The sequence below is a fragment of the Zonotrichia albicollis genome, chromosome 30 (genome assembly GCF_047830755.1).
Source record: "Zonotrichia albicollis isolate bZonAlb1 chromosome 30, bZonAlb1.hap1, whole genome shotgun sequence".
Lineage (NCBI taxonomy): Eukaryota > Metazoa > Chordata > Aves > Passeriformes > Passerellidae > Zonotrichia > Zonotrichia albicollis.
In genome coordinates, this window is record NC_133848.1 from 4611219 (window position 1) to 4638411 (window position 27193).

Here is a 27193-nt window from a genome sequence, read left to right on the forward strand (position 1 = left end):
GGATTTGGGGGAAATGTAGGGGAAAATTCGGGGGGAATTTGTGGAAAATTTGGGGGAAATCTGGGGGGAATTTGGAGGAATTTGAGGGAATTTGGGGGAAATTTGGGGGAAATCTGGGGGGAATTTGGAGGAATTTGGGGGAAATTTGGGGGAAATCTGGGGGGAATTTGGAGGAATTTGAGGGAATTTGGGGGAATTTGAGGGGTTTGAGTGTCGCCCCCTCCCTTCCCAGTCCATCCCAGTCCATCCCAGTACACGGGGGGGTTAAACTGGTTTATTGCTCTGCAGGGGGGGGGTCCGGGTGCGCCCCCATTTCAGGGGGTCCCGACCCCCCCCGGGTTAGTGCTGGGGTGGGGGAGGGGCTCCGGGGGGTCCCAAAAGAGGGGGAGGGGATCAGTAATACGTTTCCTTCTCCACCCAGCCTGCAAAAAAAGGGGAGGGGGCGTCAGGGGGAGCCCAAATCCACAAAACCCCAAACCCCCAAATCCACAAAACCCCAAACCCCCCAACCCCCAAATCCCAAATCCCCAAATCTCCAAATCTCAAATCCGCAAAACCCCAAACCCCCAAATCCTAAATCCCCAAAATCCCCAAATCCCCAAATCCCAAACTCCCAAACCCTCAAATCCCCAAATCCCAAACGCCCAAACCCCCAAATCTCCAAATCTCAAATCCACAAAACCCCAAACCCCCAAATCCCCAAAATCCCAAAGCCCCAAACCCCCAAATCTCCAAATCTCAAATCCGCAAAACCCCAAACCCCCAAATCCCAAATCCCCAAAATCCCCAAATCCCCAAATCCCAAATCCCCAAACCCCCAAATCTCCAAATCTCAAATCCACAAAACACCAAACCCCCAAATCCCAAACCCCCAAATCCCCAAATCCCCAAAATCCCAAAGCCCCAAACCCCCAAATCTCCAAATCTCAAATCCACAAAACCCCAAACCCCCAAATCCCAAATCCCCAAAATCCCCAAATCTCCAAATCCCAAATCCCCAAAATCCCCAAATCCCAAACTCCCAAACCCTCAAATCCCCAAATCCCCAAATCCCAAACGCCCAAACTGCCAAACCCCCAAATCTCCAAATCTCAAATCCACAAAACCCCAAACCCCCAAATCCCCAAAATCCCAAATCCCCAAAATCCCAAAGCCCCAAAATCCCAAAGCCCCAAATCCCAAACGCCCAAACCCCAAACCCCCAAATCTCCAAATCTCAAATCCACAAAACCCCAAACCCCCAAATCCCAAATCCCCAAAATCCCAAAGCCCCCAAATCCCCAAATCGCAAACGCCCAAACCCCCAAATCTCAAATCCCCAAATCCCCAAATTTTTTAGGGCTTCAATTTTTTTGATTCTCTTTTTTTTTTTTTTTTTTTTTTTTTTTTTTTTATGTTCCCATTCTTTTAGGGTTCCAATTTTTAGTGTTCCCATTTTTTGAGATTTCCATTTTTTGGTGTTTCAATTTTTTAGAGATTCCCATTTTTTGGGTGTTTCCATTATTTTAGGGTTTCCATTTTTGGGGATTCCATTCTTTTAGGGTTCCCATTTATAAGTATTCTGATTTTTGAGATTTCCTTTTTTTTTTGGGTTCCCATTCCTTTAGGGTTCCCATTTTTTGGGATTTCCATTCCTTTAGGGATTCAATTTTTTAGGGTTTCCAATTTTTAAGGTTCCCATTTTTTGGAGATTCCATTTTTTAGGGTTCCCATTCTTTTGATGTTCCCATTTTTTAGGATTTCCAATTTTTAGGGCTCCTTTTTTTTTTTTTTTTATTCCCAGTTTTGGGGATTCCATTTTTTAAGGTTTCCAATTTTTAAGGTTCCCATTTTTTAGGGTTCCCTTTTTTTAGGGTTTCCATTTTTGGGGGTTTCCATTCTTAGGGTTCCCATTTTTTAGGGTTCCCATTTTTTAGGATTTCCAATTTTTAGGGCTCCTTTTTTTTTTTTTTTTTTTTATTCCCAGTTTTGGAGATTTCATTTTTTAAGGTTTCCAATTTTTAAGGTTCCCATTTTTTAGGGTTCCCGTTTTTTTTAGGGTTTCCATTTTTGGGCTTTTTCCACAATTTTATTCCCACTTCCCCCCATTTTATTCCCATTTTATTCCCATTTTTTTTAATTTCCCCAATTTTTTCCCCCTACATTTTTCCCCCAAAATTTTTATAGGATTCCCGCCCAATTTTTTGGGGTCCCCCCTCATGTTTTGGGGTCTCACCTCCGGGGTAGCGCCTCAGGATCAGTTTCCTGACCTCGTCGTAGGCAAAAATCAGCAGGGAATAGGGGAAGGCGCAGAACCACCAGGTCACCCTGGGCACAAAAACCTCAAAATTGGGACCCCAAAATTTGGGGGACCCCAAATCCCAGGCGGGGTCGGGGCTCTGTTTTGCCTCTCCCAATTTTTTAATTCCCCCCCAATTTTTTAATTCCCATTTTTGGAGATTCAGCCCCAAATATTTTCATTTTTCCCCTGTTTGTTTTGTTGGTTGGGGGATTTTTTAGGAGGGGATTTGGGATTTTTGGGGGGATTTGGGATTTTTGGGGGGGGATTTGGAGCAGCTTTTTGATTCTTTAGATGGGTTTTGTAGGGGAATTGGGGATTTTGGGGGGATTCTGGATTTTTGGGGGGTTTGGAGCAGTTTTGGGTTTTTTTGGGTCATTTGGAAGGGGATTTTGGAATGAATTTGTCGGGGTTTTATAGGGGAATTGGGGATTTTTGTAGGATTTGGGTTTTTAGAGCTTTGGAGCGGTTTTGGGGAATTTTTTGGAGGGGATTTGGAGGGGAATTGGGGATTTTTTTGGGATTTGGTTTTTTGGGGCCGATTTGGGGCAGTTTAAGGATTTTTTGGGGGGGGGATTTGGAGGGGAATTGGGGATTTTGGATTTTTTGGGGGGGGTTGGAACAATTTTGGGGTTTTTTGGGTCCTTTGGAAGAGGGATGAGATTTTGGAATGAGTTTTTGGGGTTTTGTGGGGGAAATGGGGATTTTTTTGGGATTTGTTTTTTTGGGGCCGATTTGGGGCAGTTTAAGGATTTTTTGGGGGGGGATTTGGAGGGGAATTGGGGATTTTTGGGGTGGAGATTTTTGGGGTGTCCCTCACTTGAGGGGGTACATGCGCAGAGCCACCCCCATGCCCGGGCAGTAGGACAGGAACGCCGCCAGCGCCGTCTCCTCCAGCAGCCCGAAAATCAGGATCTTGTTCCTAAAAAAATTGGGGGGATTTGGGGTTTTTGGGGAATTTGGGGATTTTTTAGGGGTGTTTTGGGGTTTTTTTTAGGGTTGGAGAGGTTTTGGGATTTTTTGGAAGGGTTGAAAGGGAGATGGGGGTTTGGAGTGGATTTGTGGGAAGGGAATTTGGGATTTTTGGGAGCATTTTGGAGTTTTTGGGGGGGCTGGGGGAGGTTTTGGGGTTTTGGGATGGGTTTGGGGTGGTTTTGGGTAGGATTTTGGGGTAATTTTGGGGTATTTTGGGGGTGGTTTTGGGATGAATTCAGGTGTGTTTTGGGTGGGATTTTGGGCTGGTTTTGGATGGGATTTTGGGGCGGATTTGGAGTATTTTTGGGGTAGTTTTGGGATGATTTCAGGTGCGTTCTAGGTAGGGTTTTGGGGTATTTTTGGGGCATTTTTGGGATAATTTTGGGGTGTTTTGGTCCCCAGTTCATGCCAACTGGAAGATGGAGTCGAGGTGGATTCTGGGGGAATTTTGGCTGGTTTGAAGTGGGATTTTGGGGTGAGTTTGAGGTAGGATTTTGGGGTAGTTTTGGGATGATTTCAAGTGGATTTTTGGTTGAATTTTGGGGTCATTTTGGGCAGGATTTTCAGATGATTTTGGGGTATTTTTGGGCTGGTTTTGAATGGGATTTTGGGGTGTTTTTGGGGTGTTTTGTCACCCTTCATGCCCTGCTGGAAGATGGAGTTGCAGCACATTTTGTGGTGTTTTTGGGGTGGTTTGGGCTGGGATTTTGGGGTGGTTTTGGGGTGATTTGGGGCATTTTTGGGGTGTTTTGCCACACTTCATGCCCTGCTGGAAGATGGAGTTGAGGTGGATTTTGGGGGAATATTTCTCGTTTTGGGTGGGATTTTTTGGGTGGTTTGGGGTGGGATTTTGGGGTGTTTTTGGGCCATTTTTGGGGGTGTTTTGTCACACTTCATGCCCTGCTGGAAGATAGAGTTGAGGTGGATTTTGGGGGAATATTTCTCGTTTTGGGTGGGATTTTTTGGGTGGTTTGGGGTGGGATTTTGGGGTGTTTTTGGGGCATTTTTGGGGGTGTTTTGTCGCACTTCATGCCCTGCTGGAAGACGGAGTTGCGGCGCGTCTTGCAGATGATGAGATCCGCCCACTGCACCACGACGATGCTGGCGAAGAACGCCGTGTGGCACGTGAACTCCACCACCTTGCGCTGCTCGTACGTCTGCGGGAAACGGGGAATGGAGGGTGAAAAACCGGGAAACCGGGGGAGAAATCGGAGTGAGCGATGGGGGAAACTGAGGAGGAAACACGGAGTAAAAAATGGGGAAACCAGGGAGGAAACCATGAGTGAACAATGGGGGAAACCAGAGTGAAAAACGGGGAAACTGAGGAGGAAACAGGGAGTAAAAAATGGGGAAACCGGGGAGGAAACCATGAGTGAACAATGGGGGGAACCAGGAGGAAACAATGGAGGAAACCAGGAGGAAACCATGAGTAAACAATGGGGGGAAACCAGAGTGAAAAACGGGGAAACTGAGGAGGAAACAGGGAGTAAAAAATGGGGAAACCGGGGAGGAAACCTTGAGTGAACAATGGGGGGAAACCAGGAGGAAACCATGAGTGAACAATGGGGGAAACCAGGAGGAAACCATGAGTAAACAATGGGGGGAACCAGAGTGAAAAACGGGGAAACTGGGGAGTAAATTGGAGTGAACAATGGGGGAAATCGAGGAGGAAGCAGAGTGAACAACAGGGGAAACCAGAGTGAAAATTGGGGAAACCAGGAGGAAACCATGAGTAAAAAATGGGGAAACCAGGGAGGAAACCATGAGTGAACAATGGGGGGAAACCAGAGTGAAAAACGGGGAAACTGAGGAGGAAACAGGGAGTAAAAAATGGGGAAACCAGGGAGGAAACCATGAGTGAACAATGGGGGAAATTGAGGAGGAAACAGAGTGAACAACTGGGAAAACCAGAGTGAAAAACGGGGAAACCGGGGGAGAAACTGGGAGTGAACAACAGGGGAAACTGGGGAGGAAACCAGAGGTGAACAATGGGGGAAACTGAGGAGGAAACAGGAAGTAAAAAATGGGGAAACCAGGGAGGAAACCATGAGTGAACAACGGGGGAAACCGAGGAGGAAACCATGAGTGAACAATGGGGAAACCAGGAGTAAATGGGAGAAACAGGGCAGAAATGGGGTAGAAATAAACATGGAAAGAGGGTGGGAACGGGGTGGAAATTGGGCAGAAATGGGTGTGGAAATGGGGTGGAAGTAGGTGTGTAACTGGTGTATAACTGGGGTGTAAACTGGGATGCAAATCGTGTGTAACTGGTGTGTAACCGGTGTGTAGGGTCAGTGTAGGTTCCCTCATCCACTCCTGCCGGTAGGAATCCTCCAGGTTGTTCTTGGAGCAGAGTGTAAGGGCTGTGTAACTGGTGTGTAAGGGGTGTGTAACTGGTGTGTAAGGGGTGTGTAACCGGTGTGTAGGGTCAGTGTAGGTTCCCTCACCCACTCCTGCCCGTAGGAATCCTCCAGGTCGTTCTTGGAGCAGAGTGTAAGGGATGTGTAACTGGTGTGTAAGGGGTGTGTAACCAATGTGTAGGGTTGGTTTCAGGGTCCCTCACCCACTCCTGCCCGTAGGAATCCTCCAGGTCGTTCTTGGATCGATCGTCCCAGGCCAGGCGGATCCCGAGCAGCGTCCCCGGCAGGAACCCGTTCTCCGCCAGGATCACGAAGTAGGTGAAGAACCCGCCCAGAGCCTGGATCATCCCTGAGGGATCAGGATTGGGATAAAAACCATGGATTGGGATAAAAACCACGGGATTGGATCATAAAGTGCGTGAAGAACCCGCCCAGAGCCTGGATCATCCCTGAGGGACCAGGATTGGGATAAAAACCATGGATTGGGATAAAAACCACGGGATTGGATCACAAAGTGCATGAAGAACCTGCCCAGAGCCTGGATCATCCCTGAGGGACCAGGATCAGGATCGGGATAAAAAACTCAGGATTTGGGATCACCTTGGGAGCCCTCACTGACCAATCCGGCCATAGGCCAGGCTGATGACCCTGAGTGACCCCTGAGTGACCCCAGAGTGACCACTGCCCGATCTGGCCATAGGCCATGCTGATGAGCTTCTCGTTGACCATAAATGACCATGAATGACCATGAATGACCATGAATGACCCCAGACTGACCATGAATGACCATGAAGGACCCCAGAGTGACCACTGACTGATCTGGCCATAGGCCATGCTGATGAGCTTCTTGCTGACCATAAATGACCATGAATCACCATGAATGACCCCAGACTGACCATGAATGACCCCAGACTGACCATGACTGACCATGAATGACCCCAGAGTGACCACTGACCGATCTGGCCGTAGGCCATGCTGATCAGCCTCTCATTGACCAGTTTGTCGCTGCGGGGGTTCCGCGGTTGCCGTTTCATGATGTCGCTCTCGGCCGCCTCGTAGGCCAAGGAGATGGCGGGGACCTGAGGGGACAGCGGTGTCACCTCGTGTCACTCAATGTCACCCAGTGTCGCCCTGTGTCACCCACTGTCCCACGTCATGGGATGGTGGCAGGGCCCAGGGACAGAAGGATTTGGGGTCTTTGGGGTGGATTTGGGATCCCTGGTTGGATATGGGATGGATTTGGGGTCCCCAGGAGGATTTAGGGTTCCCCTCACCATGTCGGTGCCCAGGATGGTGACGGTGCCCAGCGGCAGCGGGATGTTGGCAATGATGGATTTGGGATGTTTTTAGGGTTTCTGGGTGGATTTGGGGTGGGTTTTGGTGGATTTGGGGTCCCCCCTCACCATGTCGGTGCCCAGGTCGATGCAGAGGATGGTGACGGTGCCCAGCGGCAGCGGGATGTTGGCGATGATGAAGAGCAGGAACGGGGTGATCTCGGGGATGTTGCTGGTCAGCGTGTAGGCGATCGACTTCTTCAGGTTGTCGAAGATCAGGCGGCCTGCCAGGGGACAGCAGTGTCCCCAAATGTCCCCAGTGCTTCCAATGCCCCCAGTGTCCCGGATATCCCAATGTCCTAAATACTCACAAATGTCCCCAATGTCCCCAAAGACCCAAACACCCACAAATGTCCCCAAAGTCCCAAACACCCACAAATGTCCTCAATATCTCAATATCCTGAACATCCACAAATGTCCCCATTGTCCCCAATATCCCAAACACCCACAATGTCCCCAATGTCCCCAATATCCCCAGTGTCCCCAGTATCCCCAATGGCCCCAATATCCCCAGTGTCCCCAGTATCCCCAATGTCCCCAATATCCCCAGTGTCCCCAGTATCCCCAATGGCCCCAATTCCCCAAATTCCCCCAGTACCCACCATGTCCCCTGTGTCCCCAAACCCCAGTGTCTGTCCCCAACCTTCCTCGACGCCGGTGACGATGGAGGCGAAGTTGTCGTCCAGCAGGATCATGTCGGCCGCCTGCTTGGACACGTCCGAGCCCGCGATGCCCATGGCGATGCCGATGTCTGCCTTCTTCAGCGCCGGCGAGTCATTGACGCCGTCACCCGTCACCGCCACGATGGCGCCCTGGGGGCACCGGGACATTGGGGACATTGGAGGTATTTGGGACACGGGGACGCTGGGGACATTGGGGGTGTTGGGGACATTGGGCGTATTGGGAGTGCTGAGGGCTTTGGGGACACTGGGCACATTGGGGGCTTTGGGGTCATTGGGGACATTGGAAAATTTGGAACATTGGGGACATTGGGGGCTTTGAGGTCATTGGAGACATTGGGGACATTGGGGACATTGGAGGTATTGGGGACATTGGGGATAATTGAGGACATTGGGAATATGGAGAACACTGGGGATACCAGAGGAATTGGTGGCTTTGGGGACACTGGGGACATTGGAGGACGTTGCGGACATTGGGGACATTGGGAATATGGGGAACACTGTGGATTCTGGGGACACTGGTGGCTTTGGGGACACTGGAGACTTTGGGGACATTGTGGATGTTTTGGATATTGAGGACATTGGGAATATGGGGAAGATTGGGAACATTGGGGACATTGGTGGCTTTGGGGACACTTGGGGACATTGGAGGTATTGGGGACATTGGGGATAATTGAGGACATTGGGAATATGGGGAACAATGTGGATTCTGGGGACACTGGTGGCTTTGGGGACACGGGGACTTTGGGGACATTGGGGATGTTTTGGATATTGAGGACATTGGGAATGTGAGGAAGACTGGGGATATTGGGGACATTGATGGCTTTGGGGACACTGGAGACATTGGGGACACTTGGGGGCATTGGGAATATGGGGAACACTGTGGATTCGGGGGACACTGGTGGCTTTGGGGACACTGGGGACACTAGGGGACACTGGGAATATGTAGAACACTGTGGATACCAGAGGAATTGGTAGCTTCGGGGACACTTGGGGACATTGGGAACATGGGGAGCACTGTGGATACTGGTGACACTGCTGGCTTTGGGGACATCGGCGTTATTGGGGACACTGGGGACATCGGGATGAGGTGCCAGCGGTGGCCCAGGTGACACAGGTGACACAGGGCCAGGGCGCTGTCACCTGCCGCTGGCAGCCCTCGACGATGATCAGCTTCTGCTGGGGCGACGTGCGGGCGAACACGATCTCGGTGTGGTTGCGCAGGATCTCGTCCAGCTGCTCCGAGCTCATGTCCTTCAGGTCCGAGCCGTGCACCACGCACGCCTTGGCCTCCCTGGGGGTCAGCGCCCCAAAATCGGCACCCCAAAATTCCCAAATTTCCCAGAAAAACCCCCCAGGATCCCCAAAATCCGTGAGATCACCCCAAAATCCCCTCCCCAGCTGCTCTGAGCTCGTGTCCTTCAGGACCAAGGCGTGTACCACGCATGCCTTGGCCTCCCTGGGGTCAGCACCCCAAAATCAGCACCCCAAAATCAGCACCTCAAAATCAGCACCCCAAAATTCACAGAAAAACGCCCCAGGATCCCCAAAATCCGTGAGATCACCCCCAAAATCCCCTCCCCAGCTGCTCCAAGCTTGTGTCCTTCAGGTGTGACCATGCACCAAACACACCTTGGAGGGTGGTCAGCACCCCAAAATCTGCTCCAGGACCCCAAAATTCCTTGAAAGACCCCCCCAGATCCCCTCAATTTCCCCTACCTGGCTCACCTGGGGCTCACCTGGGGTTCATCTGGCTCACCTTGGGTTGCCCTGGGACTCACCTGGGGCTTACCTGGAGCTCACTTGGGGCTCACCTGGGGCTCACCTGGGGTTCACCTGGTTCACCTGTGGCTCACCTGGAGCTCCCTTGGGGCTCACCTGCCTGATGGGGATGTCCAGGATGTCTCACCTGGGGTTCACCTGGCTCACAGGGATGTTCAGCCGTGCCGCGATGTCCTCCACGGTCTCGTTGCCCTCGGAGATGATCCCCACGCCCTTGGCGATGGCCTTGGCCGTGATCGGGTGGTCCCCGGTCACCATGATCACCTGGGGGGCACCGTCAGCACCTGGGCACACCTGGGCACACCTGGGGGACACCTGGGGACACCTGGGGGGACATCTGGGGACAACTGGGGACAGCCCAGAATGGAGGGGGCCAAGGGGAAATGGGGACCCCAGGTGAGCTCAGGGGGGTTTTGGGTCCTGGGCGGGCTCTGGGTGTGTTTTGGGGTCCCAGGTGGGGGGTTTAGGGTCCCAGGTGGGGGTTTAGGGTCCCAGGGGGCTTAGGAGGGTTTTGGGGTCCTGGGCAGGGGTTTTGGGGTCAGAGTGGGCTCAGGGGAGGTTTTGGAGTCACAAATGGGAGTTTTGGGGTCCTGGGCAAGCTCAGGTGTATTTTGGGGTCCTGTCCGGGGTTTTGGGGTCCTGGGGGGCTCAGGGGGATTTTGGGGTCCCACCTTGATGCCGGCGCTCCGGCACTTGCCCACGGCGTCGGGCACGGCGGCGCGGGGGGGGTCGATCATGGACATGAGCCCCACGAAGCAAAGGTCGGTGGTGGGGAAATTCACCTCATCAGCGTCGAAACGGAACCCACGGGGGAACTTGTCCGGGGGCAGGTACAGGTGACAGAACCCTGGGGACATTGTGGGGACACTGAGACCCCAAAAACACCCCAAAAACACCTCTAGGATTGTGTCCAGGGGCAGGTACAGGTGACAGAATCTTGGGGACACCACGGGGACAATGTGACCTCAGGGACACCAAAAACATCCTCAGAAACTTGTCCGGGGGCAGGTACAGGTGACAGAACCCTGGGGACATTGTGGGGACACTGAGACCCCAGGGACACCAAAGACACCCCCAGGAACCTGCGAGGAACCACCCCAGGGAACTCTGAGGACACCAGGATAGGACAGTGAGACCCCAAAGACCCCCAAAACAGCCTCAGGATTGTGTCCAGGGGCAGGTACAGGTGACAGAATCCTGCGGACATGGTGGGGACACTGAGACCCCCAAAACACCCACAGGAATCCATGAGGGACCCCACAGGGACCCCCAGGATCCTGTCCGGGGGCAGGTACAGGTGACAGAACCCTGGGGACCACCAGGTCCCCCCAGGACCCTCTGCCCGAGCACCCCCAGCTCCAGGTAGGGGCTCTGGAAGGTTCCTCCATGTTCTTATCCAGGATCTTCTCCCCCAAATCCCCCCACAACCCCTCTCAGGACCCCCAGAACCCCTCCCAGGACCCCCAGGCATACCCAGGACCTGAGCTCCGAGCCCCTCCAGCTCCAGGTAGGCGTTCTGGAAGGTTCCTCCATGTTCTTATCCAGGCTCTTCTCCCCCAAATCCCCTCTGGATCCCCTCTCCAGCCCCTCAGGACCACCCAGTACTCCCCTAGGACCCCCCCCCAGGACCCCAGACCTACCCAGGACCCTCTCCCCAAGCCCCCCCAGCTCCAGGTAAGCGTTCTGGAAGGCCTCTCTCATCTCCTGGTCCAGGGGCTGCTCCTGGCCCTGCAGGAGGATGCGGGAGCAGCGGTCCAGGATGCGCTCGGGGGCTCCCTTCATCACCAGCAGGTACCCCTGGGGGTCCTCCTCGCGCTCGTGGATGGACAGCTGGACACGGGGACAGACAGGGGACAGGGGGGTCATGCGCCATGGTCAGTGTGGGGTCAGCCACGGGCAGCTCAGGGTCACCAGAGCCACCACAGGGTCACACATACCTCAACCAGTGTCACCAATGTCACCCAGAGCCATCCCAGGGTCACCCACTGACCATTCTGGTGCCACCAGTGCCACCCAGAGCCACTGCAGTGTCACCCATGTACTGCCCCATGTCACCCCAGGGTGACACACACTTTGCCCAGTGCCCCCAGGTCCCCATCCCAGTGCCCCCAGTGCCCCTTTCCCAGTTCCCTCTGTGCCCCCCATTGCCTCCAGTGCCCCCAGTTCCCCCAGTGTCACCAGTTCCCCCATGCCCCCAATTCCCCCAGTTCCCCTCATGCCCCAGTTTCCCCAGTTCTCCATCCCAGTTCCCCATACCAGTTCCCCCATTCCCCCAGTTCCCTCAGTTCCCCCACTGCCCCCATGCCCCCAGTGCCCCCATTGACCGCAGGGCCCCATCCCAACACTCCCAGTTCTCCCAGTTCCCCCATTGCCCTAGTTCCCTCAGTTCCCTCAGTTCCTCCAGTTCCCCACCCCAGTTCTCCATCCCAGTTCCCCCAACTCCCCCAAGCCCCCATTGCCCCCCATGCCCCCAGAGTCTCCAATGCCTCCATTACCCCCAGTTCCCCTTCCTGCCCCCAGTTCCCCCAGTGTCCCCAGTTTCCACAGTTCCCCATCCCGGTTCCCCCATTGCCCCCAGCTCCCCCAATTCCCCCATGTCCCCCATGTCCCCCAATGCCCCCCAATGCCCCCCAATGCCCCCAGTGCCCCCAGTCCCCCCGTGCCCACACCTGGTACTTGTTGGTGGAGTTGAAGGGGATCTCGGTCACTTTGGGGTTCCTGTCCCGCATCCTCTTGACGGAGCCGCACGACAGCTGGATGCACTTGAGCAGCGCCGACTCGGACGCGTCCCCGGCCGTGTCCCGCTGTGGGGACACCGCTGTCACCGCTGTCACCGGGGCCCTGTCCCCTCTGTCCCCTCCCCCAGGGCCACGGGGACCCCCCCACCTTGGAGATGGAGACGTTCTCCTGGCCCGGCTTGAACACGGCGCGGTTACAGAGCCCCGCGATGCGCGCCAGGGCCGCCCACGTGGGAGAGCGCTTGTCGAAGGTGGCACCTGGGGACACGGGGCACCATCAGGGACATGCATTGACCACCCTGGTGTCACCACTGTCACACACTGACCACCCTGGTGTCACCCATTGGCCACCCTGGGGTCACCAGGGCCGCCCACGTGGGAGAGCGCTTGTCGAAGGTGGCACCTGGGGACACGGGGCACTGTCAGGGCATTGGGGTGCCAAGGGATCAGGGGTTTGGGGCATTGGGGTTCCAGGAGATTGGGGTGTTGGGAGATTGGGGTTCAAGGGGATTGGGGTTTTGGGGGATTGGAGTTCCAGGGAACCAGGGTGTCAGGGGGATTGGGGTGCCAGGGATTTGCATACCAAGGTCTTGGGGCATTGGGGTTCCAGAGGATTGGGGTGCCAGGGGATCAGGGTGCCAGGGGATTTGGGTACTGAGGTCCTGAGGCATTGGGGTGCCAGGGGATCAGGATTTTGGGGGATTGGGGTGCCAGGGGATCGGCGGTACTGAGATCCCAGGGCATTGAGGTCCCAGAGGATCAGGGTGCCAGGGGATTGGGGTGCCAGGGGGATTGGGTACTGAAGTCTCAAGTCATTGGGGTTCCAGGAGATTGGGGTGCCAGGAGATTGGTGTTTTGGGGGATTGGGGATCCAGGGGATCAGGGTGCCAGGGATTTGGGTACCAAGGTGTCAGGGCATTGGGGTTCCAGGGCATTGGGGTCCCAGGGGATCGGGGCGCTGGGGGCACTGGGAGTCCCGGGGTGCCCCCACTCACCCGACTGGTCCTCGGTGGTGTCGGCCTCGTGGATCTGGTTGTCGAACCACATGTGGGCCACGGTCATGCGGTTCTGGGTCAGCGTCCCCGTCTTGTCCGAGCAGATGGTGGAGGTGGAGCCGAGGGTCTCCACGGCCTCCAGGTTCTTCACCAGGCAGTTCTTCCTGGCCATGCGCTTGGCAGTGAGGGTCAGGCACACCTGGGGGGCACCCCGGGATGTCATTGGGGTGGGATCCCCATATGGGGTGAACAGAATCACCTCGACCCCAAAAGTGGCACCAGAACCCTCACAATGTACCCTCAATACCCAAACCTCATTGTGGTCATCTGGTTATGGGGGTCAGGCACACCTGGGGGGCACCCCAGGGTGTCATTGGGGTGCAACCCCTGGTATGGGGTGTCAAGACCCTCCTAGCACCCCAAAATGATCTCAGCGCCCCCTCCCACTGTGACAGTGGCCAGCAGCCCCTTGGGAACATTGGCCACAATGATGCCGATGAGGAAGATGATGGTGGATGTTCCCAGTCCATCCCAGTTCAATCTCAATCCCCAATATCTCCATCTCAGTCCCTCCCAGTTTGTTCCCAATCCCTCCCAGTCCCTCCCAGTCCCTCCCATTTCACTCCAGTTCACTGTGACAGTGGCCAGAAGCCCCTGGGGCACATTGGCCGTGATGATGCCGATGAAGAAGATGATGGTGGCGCTCCCATTCCATCCCAGTACCCTTTTACACCCCAATATCTCCATCCCAGTCCTTCCCAGTTCACCACAGCTCACCGTGACAGTGGCCAGCAGCCCCTCGGGCACGTTGGCCACGATGATGCCGATGAGGAAGATGACGGCCTCGAGCCAGGTGTAGCCGAGGATGAGCGAGAGGATGAAGAAGGAGAGGCCGAGGAAGACGGCGACGCCGGTGATGAGGCGGATGAAGTGCTCGATCTCCATGGCGATGGGCGTCCGGCCCACCTCCAGCCCCGAGGCCAGCGAGGCGATGCGGCCCATGACCGTGCGGTCACCCGTGGAGATGACGATGCCACGCGCTGTCCCTGTGGTGGCACCAAGGTGACAAAGTGACAAAGAGGCCGGGGACATGGCAGGTGGGAGGATATTAATGGGGACATGGGATGGGGAAATGGGGGGAACCGGGGGCACTGGGAGCACTGGTGGCACTGGAATGGGCACTGGGATGGTCACTGGTTGTACTGGGTGCACTGCGATGGTGACAGGTGGCAGTGGGATGGGGATCGGTGGCACAGGTGGCACTGGTGGCACTGGGATGGGCACTGGGATGGTCACTGGTGGCACAGGTGGCATTGGGACGGTCACTGGGAGCACTGGTGGCACTGGCATGGGCACTGGGATGGTCACAGGTAGCACAAGTGACACTGGGTTGGGCACTGACTGGCACCGGTGGCACAGGTGGCACTGGGATGGTCACAGGTGGCACTGGGATGGGCACTAATTGGCACAGGTGGCACAGGTGGCACTGGGATGGTCACTGGTGCACTGGTGGCACTGGGTTGGGCACTAATTGGCACTGGTGGCCCTGGGGACACGGGGGACACCCCACCTTCGACGCAGTTGGTGGAGAAGAAGCAGATGTTGCGCGTCTCCAGCGGGTTCTCGTGCGTGAACTCCGGGGAGCGCGTCTGGGGCTCCGACTCGCCCGTCAGGGAGGAGTTATCCACCTGGGGGGCAGGGGATTGGGTTATGGGGGGATTTGGGTTATTGTGGGAGATTTGGGGGATTGGGGTTATGGGGGGGGTTGGGGGGATTTGGGTTATGAGGGGGATTGGGGGGATTTGGGGTTATGGGGGAGATTGGGGTTATGGGGGGTTTGGGGTTATGGATGGGTTTGGGGTTGTGGGGCAGATTTGGGGTTGTGGGGGCATTTGGGGTTATGGGGGGATTCAGGGGGAATTGGGGTACAGGGGTTATGGGGGGATTTGGGGTTATGGGGCCTATGGGAGGGATTGGGTGGGTTTGGATATCCCCCCCATGCCCACCTTGCATCCATGGGAGGAGATGATCCTCATGTCCGCCGGCACTCTTTCTCCGATGTCCCCCATGTCCCAGTGTCCCCAATGCCCCCTCAGTGTCCCTAGTGTCCCCAATGTCCCCTCGGTGTCCCCAGTGTCCCCTCAGTGTCCCCAGTGTCCCCACCTTGCATCCATGGGAGGAGATGATCCTCATGTCCGCGGGCACCCTGTCGCCGCCCTTCACCTCCACCAGGTCTCCCACCACGACGTTCTCGGCGTTGATCTGGATCTTCTCTCCCTCTCGGATCACCAGCGCTTGCTGGGGGCAGCGGGCACCTCAGGGGGTGCCCACCAACCCCCTGGAACCCCCCAGGCCGTGCCCCCCTGCCCACCTGGGGCACCATGTTCTTGAAGGAGTCCATGATCTTGGAGCTCTTGGCCTCTTGGTAGTAGGAGAAGCAGCCAGTGACGATGACGACGGCGGCCAGGACCACGCCCAGGTACAGCTGGCACCATGGGGAGGGGGCACCTCAGCACCTGGGGGGCACCGAGGAACCCCCACAGGGACCCCCAGGGTGGGGGGACAGGGAAGGGACACCCTCGGTGGTTTGACATCGCCCCGCCCCCATACCCACAGCTGGGCACCCCAAGGGCTGGGGAGGGGACAAAGGGCCATGGGTTTGTGCCACCCCCAGTGCCACTGTCCCCTTGGCACCTTGATGTGGCTGTCCCATGATCCTAGACCCTGCCAGTGTGCCCCATGCCCCCTGATGCCCCTGATACCCCCCATACTCCCGGTGCCCCCAGTGTCCCCATACCTGCCATGTCCCCCATTTTCCCCATACCCCCTGGTGCCCCCGGTGCCCCTTGTGTCCCCATGTCCTCCATGCCCACTGATGCCCCCCATGCCCCCCTGTCCCCATGCTCCTCATACCCCCCCCATGTCCCCATACCCCCCATGCCCTCCATACCTCCCATATCCTCTGATGCCTCCCATGCCCCCCATGCCCCCCATGTCCTCAGTGCCCCCATGCCCCCATGTCCTCTACACTCCCCATACCCCCCCTGCCCCCCATACCCTCCATGCCCCTCAAGCACCCAGTGTCCCCACACCCCCCCATAACCCCCCTTCTCCTGGTGCCCCCCATGTCCCCAGTGTCCCCATACCCCCCATGCCTCCAATGCCCCCATATCCCCCATAAGCCCCATGTCCTCTGTGTCCCTATCCCCCTATACCCCCTCATGCCCCCTGTGCCCTCCATACCCCCCATACCCACTGGTGTCCCTGTGTCCCCATGTCCTCCGATGTCCCTGAAGCCCCCCATGTCCCCCATACCCCCCTATACCCACAGTGCCCCCCCATATCCCCATGCCCCCCATACCCCCCATGTCCCCATACCCCCTGGTGGCCCCCATGTCCCTGGTGCCCCCCATACCCCCCATGTCCCCCATGTCCCCATACCCCCCATACCCCCTGGTGGCCCCCATGCCCCTGGTGCCCCCCACACCCCCCATATCCCCATGTCCCCGGTGTCACTCACGTTGTCGTTGGCGGGCTCATCCTCCATGGCGGCCTGGATGCCGTAGGCCAGGAAGCAGAGGATGGCGCCGATCCAGAGCAGGATGGAGAAGCCCCCGAAGAGCTGCCGGCAGAACTTCACCCACTCGGGGGTGGTGGGAGGCGGCGTCAGAGCGTTGGGGCCGTCCTGCACCAGGATCTCGGCAGCGCGGGCGTTGGTCAGGCCCTGCGGGACACGGGGACATCACGGGGACACAGTGACATTGGGGACATGGGGACACCAGGGGGACATGGGGATAGCAGGGGGACACGGGGGACACTGAGACACAGGGACACCGGGGGAACATGGTGACACTGGGGACATGGGGATACTGGGGACACGGGGACACCAGGGGGACTGCAGGGACATGGGGACACAGGGACAACAGGGGAACACACAGACAACAGGGGGACACCAGGGACATGGGGACACCGGAACACCGCGACACTGGGGACATGGGGACACTGGGGACATGGGGACACCAGGGGGACATAGGGACAGCAGGAGGGACACCAGGGACACGGGGACACCAGGGGGACACAGGGACATGGGGACAGTGTGACACCAGGGGACATGAGGATAGCAGGGGGACATGGGGACACAGTGACACCAGGGGATATGGGGACATCAGGGGGACACAGTGACACCGGGGACACAGAGACATCCACAATGAGACCAGGGACACAGTGACACCAGGGACATGGGGACACTGGGGGGGACACGGTAACACTGGGGACATGGGGACAGCAGGGACATTGGGATTGAGGGATGTGAGGGTAGAGGGACACAGGGACACGGGGACAGGGGGACAGGGAGACACAGGAACACAGGGACACAAGAACGCAGGCACATGGGGACACAGGGACACAAAGACAAAGGGACACGGGGACACAATGACACAGGGACACAGGGACACAGGGACACGGGGACATCTCACCCGGGACAGGTCCACCTGGTACTTCCTGCCCAGCTCATCCAGGGACAGTTTGTGATCATCCTGAGGGACAAAGGCCACCCCTGTCACCGCGTCCCCAGCCAGCTGTCCCCCTGCCACCCCTGCCACCCCTGTCACCCGTGTCCCTCTGGCTCGGGTGGCATGGCCAGCTGTCCCCAGGGTCCCACACCACCCACGTCACCCATGCCGCTGTCACCTCAGTTGGGTGACATAGGACAGCTGTCCCTGTGACCCCAATCGCCCCAGCAGGGTGTCATGTCCCCATGTCCCCATGTCACCCACGTCCCTCTGGATGGGATGACACAGCCAGCTGTCCCCAGAGTCCCATGTCCCCCATGTCACCCATGAATGCAATGACATGGCCACCATCCCCAAGTCCCCCATGTCCCCAGGGTCCCAGTGTCACCCATGCCTCCTATGCTCCCCGTGTCCCCTGTCCCCTCACTGTGCCCGTGTCCCCTGGCTGTCCCTGTCCCCTGTCTATCCCCCCTGTCCCTGTCCCTGTGTCCCCATGTCCCCATGTCCCTTGTCTGTCCTCATGTACCCTGGCTGTCTCCCCTGTCCCTGTCACTGTCCCCTCACTGTCTGGTGTCCCTGTGTCCCCATGTCCCCACATCCCCCGTGTCCTCGTGTTCCTTGTCTGTCTGTCCCGTCATTGTCCCCTCACTGTCCCCAATGTCCCCTGTCTGTCCCCATGTCCCTGTCCCTTTCACTGTCCCCTCACTGTCCCCATGTCCCTGTGTCCCTGTGTTCCTGTCCTGTGTCCCCATCCCCATGCCCCTGTCCCCTGTCTGTCCCCATGTCCCTGTCCCTTTCACTGTCCCCTCACTGTCCCCATATCCGTGTCCCCATGTCCCTGTCCTGTGTCCCCATCTCCATGCCCCTGTCCCCTGTCTCCTGTCCCTGTCACTGTCCCCTCACTGTCCCCATATCCCTGTGTCCCCATGTCCCTGTCCTGTGTCCCCATCCCCATGCCCCTGTCCCGTTTGTCTCCTGTCCCTGTCACTGTGTCCCTGACTGTCCCCTCTCTGTTCCCTCACTCTCCCCTGTCCCCTCACTGTCCCGTGTCCCTGTGCCTGTCCCCTGTGTGTCCCCATGTCCCCCTGTGTGTCCCCACTCACCAGGTTCACCTCCTTCTTGAGCTCATCCAGCTCCTTCTCCTTCTGCTTCCTCTTCCCGCCGCCGTTCTCGGACGTGGTGGCCGCGGGCGAGTACTCGCGGCCGGCCTGCGGGCAGCGCGCGGTGGGCACGGGGACCCGGGGGGCACGGGGACCCCCCCGGTGCCACCCGCGCCCCCCCCGCCCCGCCAGCCCAGGGCCATTACCGTGGGCGTGGAGGTCACGGCCAGCACCGGCGTCACCGTGGCCACCGGCATCGTCAGCGCGGGGGGGGGCGGCGGGCACCGGGCACCGGGCACGGGTGGGCGGGGGGGGCGCGGCGGGGGGGGTCACCACTGGGGGGGGCGTGGGGGGGAGGGGTTGTGGTCATTGAGAGGTCACTGAGGGGTCACTGTGGTCACTAGGGTGGCATTGTGGTCACTGAAGGGTCATTGTGGTCACTAGAGTGGCATTGTGGTCACTGAGGGGTCATTGTGGCCATTGAGGGGTCATTGTGGCCATTGAGGGGATCACTGTGGTCATGGGGGTCATTATGGTCCCCAGAGTGGCACCGTGGTCATGGGGGGGTCACTGTGGTCATTGAGGGGTCATTGGGGGTCCTTGAGGGGTAATTGTGGTCACCAGGAGGTCACTGTGGTCACTAGAGTGGCATTGTGGTCACTGAGGGGTCATTGTGGTCACCAGGGTGGCATTGTGGTCATTGAGAGGTCATTGTGGTCATTGAGTGGTCACTGTGGTCACCAGGGGGTCACTACTGGTACCAGGGTGGCATTGTGGCTATTGAGGGGTCACTGTGGTCATCAGGGTTACATTGTGGTCATTAGAGTGGCATTGTGGTCACTGAGGGGTCATTGTGGTCACCAGGGTGGCATTGTGGTCATTGAGAGATCATTGTGGTCATTGAGGGGTCATTGTGGTCACCCCGGTGGCATTGAGGCCATTGAGAGGGTCACTGTGGTCACTAGAGTGGCATTGTGGTCATTGAGGAGTCATTATGGTCATCAGGGTGACACTGTGGTCATTGAGAGGTCATTGTGGTCATTGAGTGGTCACTGTGGTCACCAGGGGGTCACTACTGGTACCAGTGGTAGCATTGTGGCCATTGAGGGGTCACTGTGGTCATCAGGGTTACATTGTGGTCATTGAGAGATCATTGTGGTCATTGAGGGGTCATTGTGGTCATTGAGGGGTCATTGTGGTCACCCCGGTGGCATTGAGGCCATTGAGAGGGTCACTGTGGTCACTAGGAGTGGCACTGTGGTCATTGAGGGGGGGGTCAGTGTGGTCACCAGGAGGTCATTGTGGTCACTGTGGTGGCACGGTGGTCATTAGAGTGGCACTGTGATCATTGAGGGGTCATTGTGGTCACCAGGGTGGCATTGAGGCCATTGAGGCGTCACTGTGGTCATTGAGAGGGTCACTGTGGTCACCAGGGTGGCATCGTGGTCATTGAGGAGTTACTGTGGTCATGGGGGTGTCACTGTGGTCACCAGGAGGTCACTGTGGTCACCAGGGTAGCACTGTGGTCCCGGGGTGGCACTGTGGTAGCCCTGTGGTCACCAGGGTGGCACTGTGGTCATTAGAGTGGCATTGTGGTCACCAGGGGGTCACTGTGGTCACGAGAGTGGCATTGGGGTCATGGAGGGTCATTGTTGTCACCAGAGGGTCACTGTGGCTCTGTGGGGTCACCATGGCCATGGGTGGTCACTGTGGCCATTGGGAGTCCCCTTGGATATGGCAGTGTCACTGCAGCCAGGGGGTGTCACCGTCACCATGGGGGGTGTCACTGTCACTGTCACCCTGGGCGTGTCACTGTCACCGTGGGGGTGTCACCACAGCCAGAGGGGTGTCACTGTCACTGTCACTGTCACTGTGGGCGTGTCACTGTCCCCACAGGGGTGTCACCGTGTGTGTGTCACTGTCACTGTCCCCACAGGGGTGTCACCGTGTGTGTGTCACTGTAACTCTCCCCACAGGGGTGTCACTGGCAGGGGGTGTCACTGTCCCCCATAGAGGTGTCCCCATCACTCTGGGGGTGTCACTGCAGCCAGGGGGGGTGCCACTGTCACCATGGGGGGTGTCACCACAGCCAGGGGGTGTCACTGTCACTGTGGGCGTGTCACTGTTCCCACATCAATGTCACTGTCCCCACAAGGGTGTCACTGGCCCTACAGCGGTGTCACTGCCAGGGGGGTGTCACTGTCACTGTGGGTGTGTCACTGTCCCCACAAGGGTGTCACTGCCAGGGGGGCATCATGGTCACTGTGGGGATGTCACTGTCCCCGTAGAGGTGTCACCACAGCCAGGGGGGTGTCACTGTCACTGTGGGGGTGTCACTGTCCCTACAGCGGTGTCACTGTCCCCACAAGGGTGTCACTGTCACCATGGGGGTGTCACTGTCACTGTGGGCGTGTCACTGTTCCCACAGCAGTGTCACTGTCCCCATAGAGGTGTCACTGCTAGGGGGGGTGTCACTGTCACCATGGGGGTGTCACTGTCACTGTGGGTGTGTCACTGTCCCTACAGCGATGTCACTGTCCCCACAAGGGTGTCACTGCCAGGGGGGTGTCACTGTCACTATGGGCATGTCACTGTCCCCATAGAGGTGTCACCACAGCCAGGGGGTGTCACTGTCACTGTGGGCGTGTCACTGTCCCTACAGCGGTGTCACAGCCAGGGGGGGTGTCACCGTCACCATGGGGGTGTCACCGTCACTGTCACCCTGGGCGTGTTGCTGTCACCGTGGGGGGTGTCACCACAGCCAGGGGGGTGTCACTGTCACCATGGGGGTGTCCCCACACCCACGGGGGGCTCCCCCCAAGCCGGGGCAGAGCAGGAGCCCCCCCAGGGTGTCACAGGACCCCTCCCTGTCCTTGTGGGGGTGGCCCTGTCCCCCCCTGTCCCCTCCTGTCCCCTCTCCTGTCCCCTCCTGTCCCCAAGGGTCCCCTCTGTCCCGGGGGGGGGGGCGGGGCCGATGTCATGGAAACCTCCGGGAGCCAAAACCAACACCGGGACGGGGGGGGGGGGGGGGGGCTCAAATTACCGGGAGGGGGGCACGGGGGGGACACCCCCACCCCCAAACAACACGGGGGGGGTTCCCTGCCCCACGCCCAACACGGGGGGACCCCAATTGTTGTTTCACATTGGGGGGGGGGGGGAACCCACCTGAGGGACCCCCCCCGATTTTGTGGGGTGGGGGGGGGGCGGGAGGGGTGTCGGGTGTCGCGCGCGTGTGTCCCCCCCTCCCCCCCCCGCATTGGGGACAGCGCCAAGGGGACACCGCGTGGGGGGGGGGGGGGGGCAATCCCAACACAGAGGGGTCCCCCCGAAATTTGGGTGGGTGCCCAATGTTGGGGGGGGTTGGGTTGGGTTTGGGGGAGTCAGGGGGGGAAACCCAACCCAGAGGGGTCCCCCCTAAAATTTTGGGTGGGTGCCGAATATTGGGGGGGGGTTGGGTTTGGTTTGGGGGGGTTCCCCCGAATTTTGGGTGGGTGCCGAATATTGGGGGGGGTTGGGTTTAGTTTGAGGGGGTTCCCCCGAATTTTGGGTGGGTGCCCAATGTGGGGGGGTTTGGGTCGGGTTTGAGGGGGTCCCCCCGCATTTTGGGTGGGTGCCCAATGTGGGGGGGGGTCAGGATGGGAAAACCCAACCCAGAGGGGTCCCCCCCAAAATTTCGGGTGGGTGCCGAATATGGGGGGAGGTTGGGTTTGGTTTGAGGGGGTTCCCCCGAATTTTGGGTGGGTGCCCAATGTGGAGGGGTTTGGATCGGGTTTGAGGGGGTCCCCCCGAATTTTGGGTGGGTGCCCCATGTGGGGGGGTGTTTGGGTCAGATTTTGGGGGGGGGGCGGGCGCGGGGCCAGCGGCGCTCGGGGCCCCCCCGCGGGCGTTGCCGGGCACCGGGAGCGGAGCTCGGGGCAGCCGCGGGCACCGAGCCACGCACGATGGGGGGGGGGCGGGGGTCCCGCCCACGGGGCTGACGATTCACAGCGCGGGGGGGGGGGCGATTCGGGACCCCCCACCCATAAAAAAGCGACCCCTGATCGGGGAAGGGGGGGGGGACTGCGGTTCTGCGATACCGGGGGGGTTTTGGGGGGTCGGGGGGAAAATTTGGGGTGTGGGGGGGGGGCGTGGTCCCGAGTGGGGAGGGTCGGGGATGTGATTTTGGGTGAGGGGGGGCTCCAGGGGTCGTGGGGGTGGTCACGGGTGGGTGCCAACCCTGGGAAAGTGGTCCTGGGGTGGCTTTCTCGTGGTAGGGGGGGAGTCTGTGGGGGGGTCCCGGGTGGTTTTAGGGTGCCCCGCGTAGGTTTGGTGTCTCTCGGATGAATTTGGGGTGTCTCGAGTAGGTTTGGGGTCTCCCGGGTGAGTTTGGGGTGTCTCGGGTCCCTTTGGGGTGTCTGGGGTGGGTTTGGGGCGCCCCGCGTGGGTTTGGGGTCTCTCGGATGGATTTGGGGTGCCCCGAGTGGTTTTTGGGTTGTCTTGGGTGGATTTGGGGTGCCCCCAGTGGGTTTGGGGTGCTCCCGAGTGGTTTTGGGGTGCCCGGAGTGGTTTTTGGGTCTCTCGAGTAGGTTTGGGGTGTACCGGGTGGGTTTGGGTTATCTCGGGAGCATTTTGGGGTCTCTCGGGTGGGTTTTGGGTGTCCCGAGTTGTTTTTGGTTATCCCGACTCGGGATGTTTTGGGGTGCCCCGAGTGAGTTTGGGTTGTCCCGCGTTGGTCTGGGGTGTCCCGGGTGGTTTTTGGGGTGTCCCTAGTGGGTTTGGGTTATCTCGGGAGGGTTTTGGGGTCTCTCGGGAGGGTTTGGGGTGCCCCGCATGGGTTTGGGGTGTCCCGGGTGGGTGTTCATTGTGCGTGGGTGGGCTGTTCTGTCTGGGGGTGTTTTTTGGGGTTCCCGGCTGGGTTTGGGGTGCCCCGAGTGGGTTTTGGGTGTCCCAAGTGGGTCTCTCGGGGGTTTGGGTCTCTCGGGTAGGTTTGGGGTGTCCCGGGTGGGTGTTAATTGTGCGTGGGTGGGTTGTTCTGTCCGGGGGGTGTTTTTTGGGGTTCCCGGCTGGGTTTGGGGGTGTCTCGGGTGGGTTTGGGGTGTCCCGGGTGGGTTTGGGGTGCACCGAGAGGTTTTTGGGTGTCCCAAGTGGGTCTCTCGGGGGTTTGGGGTCTCTCGGGGGTTTGGGGTGTCCCGGGTGGGTGTTAATTGTGCGTGGGCGGGTTGTTCTGTCCGGGGGGTGTTTTTTGGGGTGCCCCGCGTGTCCCCGTGCCCCGCGTGGTTTCGGGGTGCCCCGGGCCGCCCCTACTCACCCCTCTGCCCATGGCGCTGCCGTCGCCGTTGCCAGCCCGGGACACTTTTGGGGGGGGCGCAGCGACCGCGGCCGAGAAAAACCCGGAGAGCCCCGCCCGGCGCGGCCCCCCCGCCCCAAACCCGCCCCCTCCCCAGCCCCGGACCCGCGGGGGGGCCCTGGGAACGCAGGTGCGCGCGCGGGGGGGGGGGGGCGGGGTGACCCTTCCTGACCCCCCCAAATCCAGCGGGACCCCCCCACATCCGGACCCGCATTGGGGGGGGGGGCTCGTTTTGGGGAGGGGGGGGCTCAGCCCTGGGGCTGCCGGAACCTCCGTGCCCCCCCTCCGGTTTTGGGGGTTGTTAGTTGTTTTTTGAGGGGTGTTTTTTGGTTTTTTGGGGTGTTCTTTGTTTTTTGGGGGCGCTGTTTGTTTTTTTAGGGGCTGTTTGGTTTTTTTGGGGGGTGCTGTTTGATTTTTGAGGGTGCTGTTTTTATTTTTTGGGGCTGTTGTTTGTTTTTGGGGTGTTGTTTGTTTTTCCGGGGTCTTGTTTGGTTTTTAGGGGGTGTTTGATTTTTGGGGGTGTTTTCTGTATTTTAGGGGGGTGTTGTTTGATTTTTAGGGGGTGCTGTTTGGTTTTTTGGGGGGGTGTTGTTTTTTGGGGGTGTTGTTTGGTTTTTGGGGCTGTTGTTTCTTTTTGGGGGTTGTGTTTGTTGTTTGGGGGTGTTGTTTAGTTTTTGGGAGTGTTTATTTTTTAGGGAGTGTTGTTTGGTTTTTGGGGGTGTTGCCTTTATTTTTTGGGGTGTTGTTTGTTATTTGGGGGCCCTGTCTGTTTTTTGGGGTGTTGTTTGATTTTTTGGGGGGTGTTGTTTGTTTTTTGGGGGGGTTGTGCTTGTTTTTTGGGGTGTTGTTTATTTTTGGGGTGTTGTTTATTTTTGGGGGTGTTGCGTTTGGTTTTTTGGGGTTCCCCGGCCCGGGGGGTGCCCGGAGCTCCCGGTCCGACCCCGCCTGGCACCGGGAGGTGCCCGGGAATGCGGCCGGGGGCTAAAATTAGCCCGGAATGGGGAGAGAGGGGGGGACAGCGAGGGGGGGAAATGAGGGGGCTGTTCCCAGGTTCCGACTGTTCCCAGGATCCGACTGTTCCCAAAATCTGTCTGTTCCCAGGGTCTGATTGTTCCCAGGATCCAGCTGTGCCCAGGATCCAGCTGTGCCCAGGCTCCGGTTGTTCCCAGGGGATCCATGGTGACACAGGAACGGTTGTACCAGGGGACACGGCTGTTCCCAGGCTCTGGCTGTTCCCAGGCTCTGGCTGTTCCCAGGGTCATCTGACTGTCCCCCAGGTCTGATTGTTCCCAGGAATCCAAATTTTCCCAAAATCTGGCTGTTCCCAGGCACCGACTGTTCCTGGGATCCAGCTGTGCCCAGGGACTGACTGTGGCTAAATCCAGCTGTTCCCAGGGTCCAGCTGTTCCTGAAATCTGATTGTTCCCAGGGTCTGACTGTTGCCAGCATCAGGCTGGGCCCACTCTGCTTTGTTCTTGTGCCTGATTGTTCCCAGTGCCTGGTTGTCCCTGGTGTCTGTTCGTCCCGTGTCCATTTGTCCCCAAACTCCGGCTGTTCCTGCTCTCCCAGTGTTCCCAAATTCTGACCGTTCCCAGTGTCTGGTTGTCCCCAAACTCCAATTGTCCCGTGTCCACCTGTCCCCAGTGTCTGTTTGTCCTGTGTCCATTTGTCCTCAAACTCGGGCTGTTTGGGCTGTTCTCAGATTCCGGCTGTTCCCAATTCCGGCCGTTCCTGCTCTCCTGGTGTTCCCAAGCTCCGGCTGTTCCAATTCTGGCTGTTCCCAAACTCCGGCTGTTCGGGCTGTTGCCAAATTCCATTCCATCTGTACCCGAACTCCGGCTGTTCACAGTGTCTGGTTGTCCCCAAATTCCGTCTGTTTGGGCCGTTCCCAATTTCCGGCTGTTCCCAAACTCCGGCTGTCCCCTTCCCCCCCCCCCCAGTGTCCCCAGTTCGGTGCCAAGGTCCCCTCCCAGTGCCCCCCCCACACTTTCCCGGCTTTATCTCCATGGCAACCGCCAAGGGCAGCTCAAGAACGGGGGGAGGGGGGGCAGGGACACCAGGGACACCAGTGAGGGACACCAGTGACACCAGTGAGGGACACCAGTGACACCAGTGAGGGACACCAGTGACACCAGTGACACCAGTGAGGGACACCAGGGACACCAGTGAGGGACACCAGTGACACCAGTGACTGACACCAGTGGCACCAGTGAGGGACACCAGTAAAACCAGTAACACCAGTGGCACCAGTGAGGGACACCAGTGAGGGACACCAGTGGCACCAGTGAGGGACACCAGTGGCACCAGTGAGGGACACCAGTAAAACCAGTAACACCAGTGGCACCAGTGACACCAGTGGCACCAGTGAGGGACACCAGTAACACCAGTGACACCAGTGAGTGACACCAGTAACACCAGTAACACCAGTGACACCAGTGGCACCAGTGAGGGACACCAGTAACACCAGTGACACCAGTAACTGACACCAGTGAGACCAGTGAGTGACACCAGTAACAGCAGTGAGACCAGTGAGACCAGTAACACCAGTGAGGGACACCAGTGACACTAGTAAGTGACACCAGTAACACCAGTGACACCAGTGGCACCAGTGACATCAGTGAGTGACACCAGTGAGGGACACCAGTAACACCAGTGGCACCAGTTATCAGGTCCCCCAGCCCGCGTCTCAGCTCCTTGCGCCGGCCGCGCCCTCCAGTGCCGCCCAGTATCCTCCCAGTTTCCTCCCAGTATCTCCCCAGTACAGAGCCCGGTGACCCCCGTGCAGCCCCACACCCTCGGTGCACACCAGTAACCCCAGTGCACATCAGTCCTCCCAGTTCGGACTGGTCCCCCCAGTACCTCCCAGTCTGCCCCAGTCTGTCCCAGTACTGCCCAGTCTGCCCATTGTCCCCAGCACCTCCCAGTCCTCCCAGTGCTTCCCAGTCCTCCCAGTTTGTCCCAACATCCCCCAGTTCCCCCTGCGCTGTTCTTCCAGTGCTCCCAGTTCATTTCAGTCCTCCCAGTCCCTCCAGTTCCTCCAGTGTCTCCAGTCCATCCCAGTTCCCCCAGTCCCCCCAGTGCCCCCAGTCTGTCCCAGTCCTCCCAGACCCCTCA

At 58.3% G+C, this 27193-nt stretch overlaps 1 protein-coding gene across 5 annotated transcripts; it reads right to left on the reverse strand.

The window, feature by feature from the left end:
• Nucleotides 1–254: 254 nt before the first annotated feature.
• On the reverse strand, nt 255–24187 carry LOC102065924 (sodium/potassium-transporting ATPase subunit alpha-2). Of its 5 annotated transcripts, none has more exons than XM_074529396.1 (23): nt 24041–24187; nt 18757–18861; nt 17618–17677; nt 16663–16866; nt 15514–15627; nt 15306–15440; nt 14713–14830; nt 13920–14188; nt 13143–13341; nt 12296–12405; nt 12079–12213; nt 11050–11239; nt 10081–10256; nt 9537–9673; nt 8771–8921; nt 7591–7759; nt 7017–7171; nt 6569–6692; nt 5817–5962; nt 4280–4410; nt 3099–3200; nt 2216–2307; nt 255–422 (listed from the first exon to the last, which is right to left on the reverse strand). In XM_074529396.1, the coding sequence occupies exons 1-23, from the start codon at nt 24050–24052 to the stop codon at nt 394–396; spliced, it is 3063 nt and encodes a 1020-aa protein (XP_074385497.1). In that variant the 5' UTR covers nt 24053–24187; the 3' UTR covers nt 255–393. The 5 variants fall into 5 exon arrangements, with proteins under 5 accessions (XP_074385497.1, XP_074385496.1, XP_074385499.1 ...); XM_074529395.1 differs by lacking the exon at nt 24041–24187 and adding an exon at nt 18960–19095; XM_074529397.1 differs by lacking the exons at nt 255–422; nt 2216–2307; nt 3099–3200; nt 24041–24187 and adding an exon at nt 18960–19096 and having other exon boundaries at nt 4279–4410; nt 5701–5962.
• Between the last annotated feature and the right edge of the window lie 3006 nt (nt 24188–27193).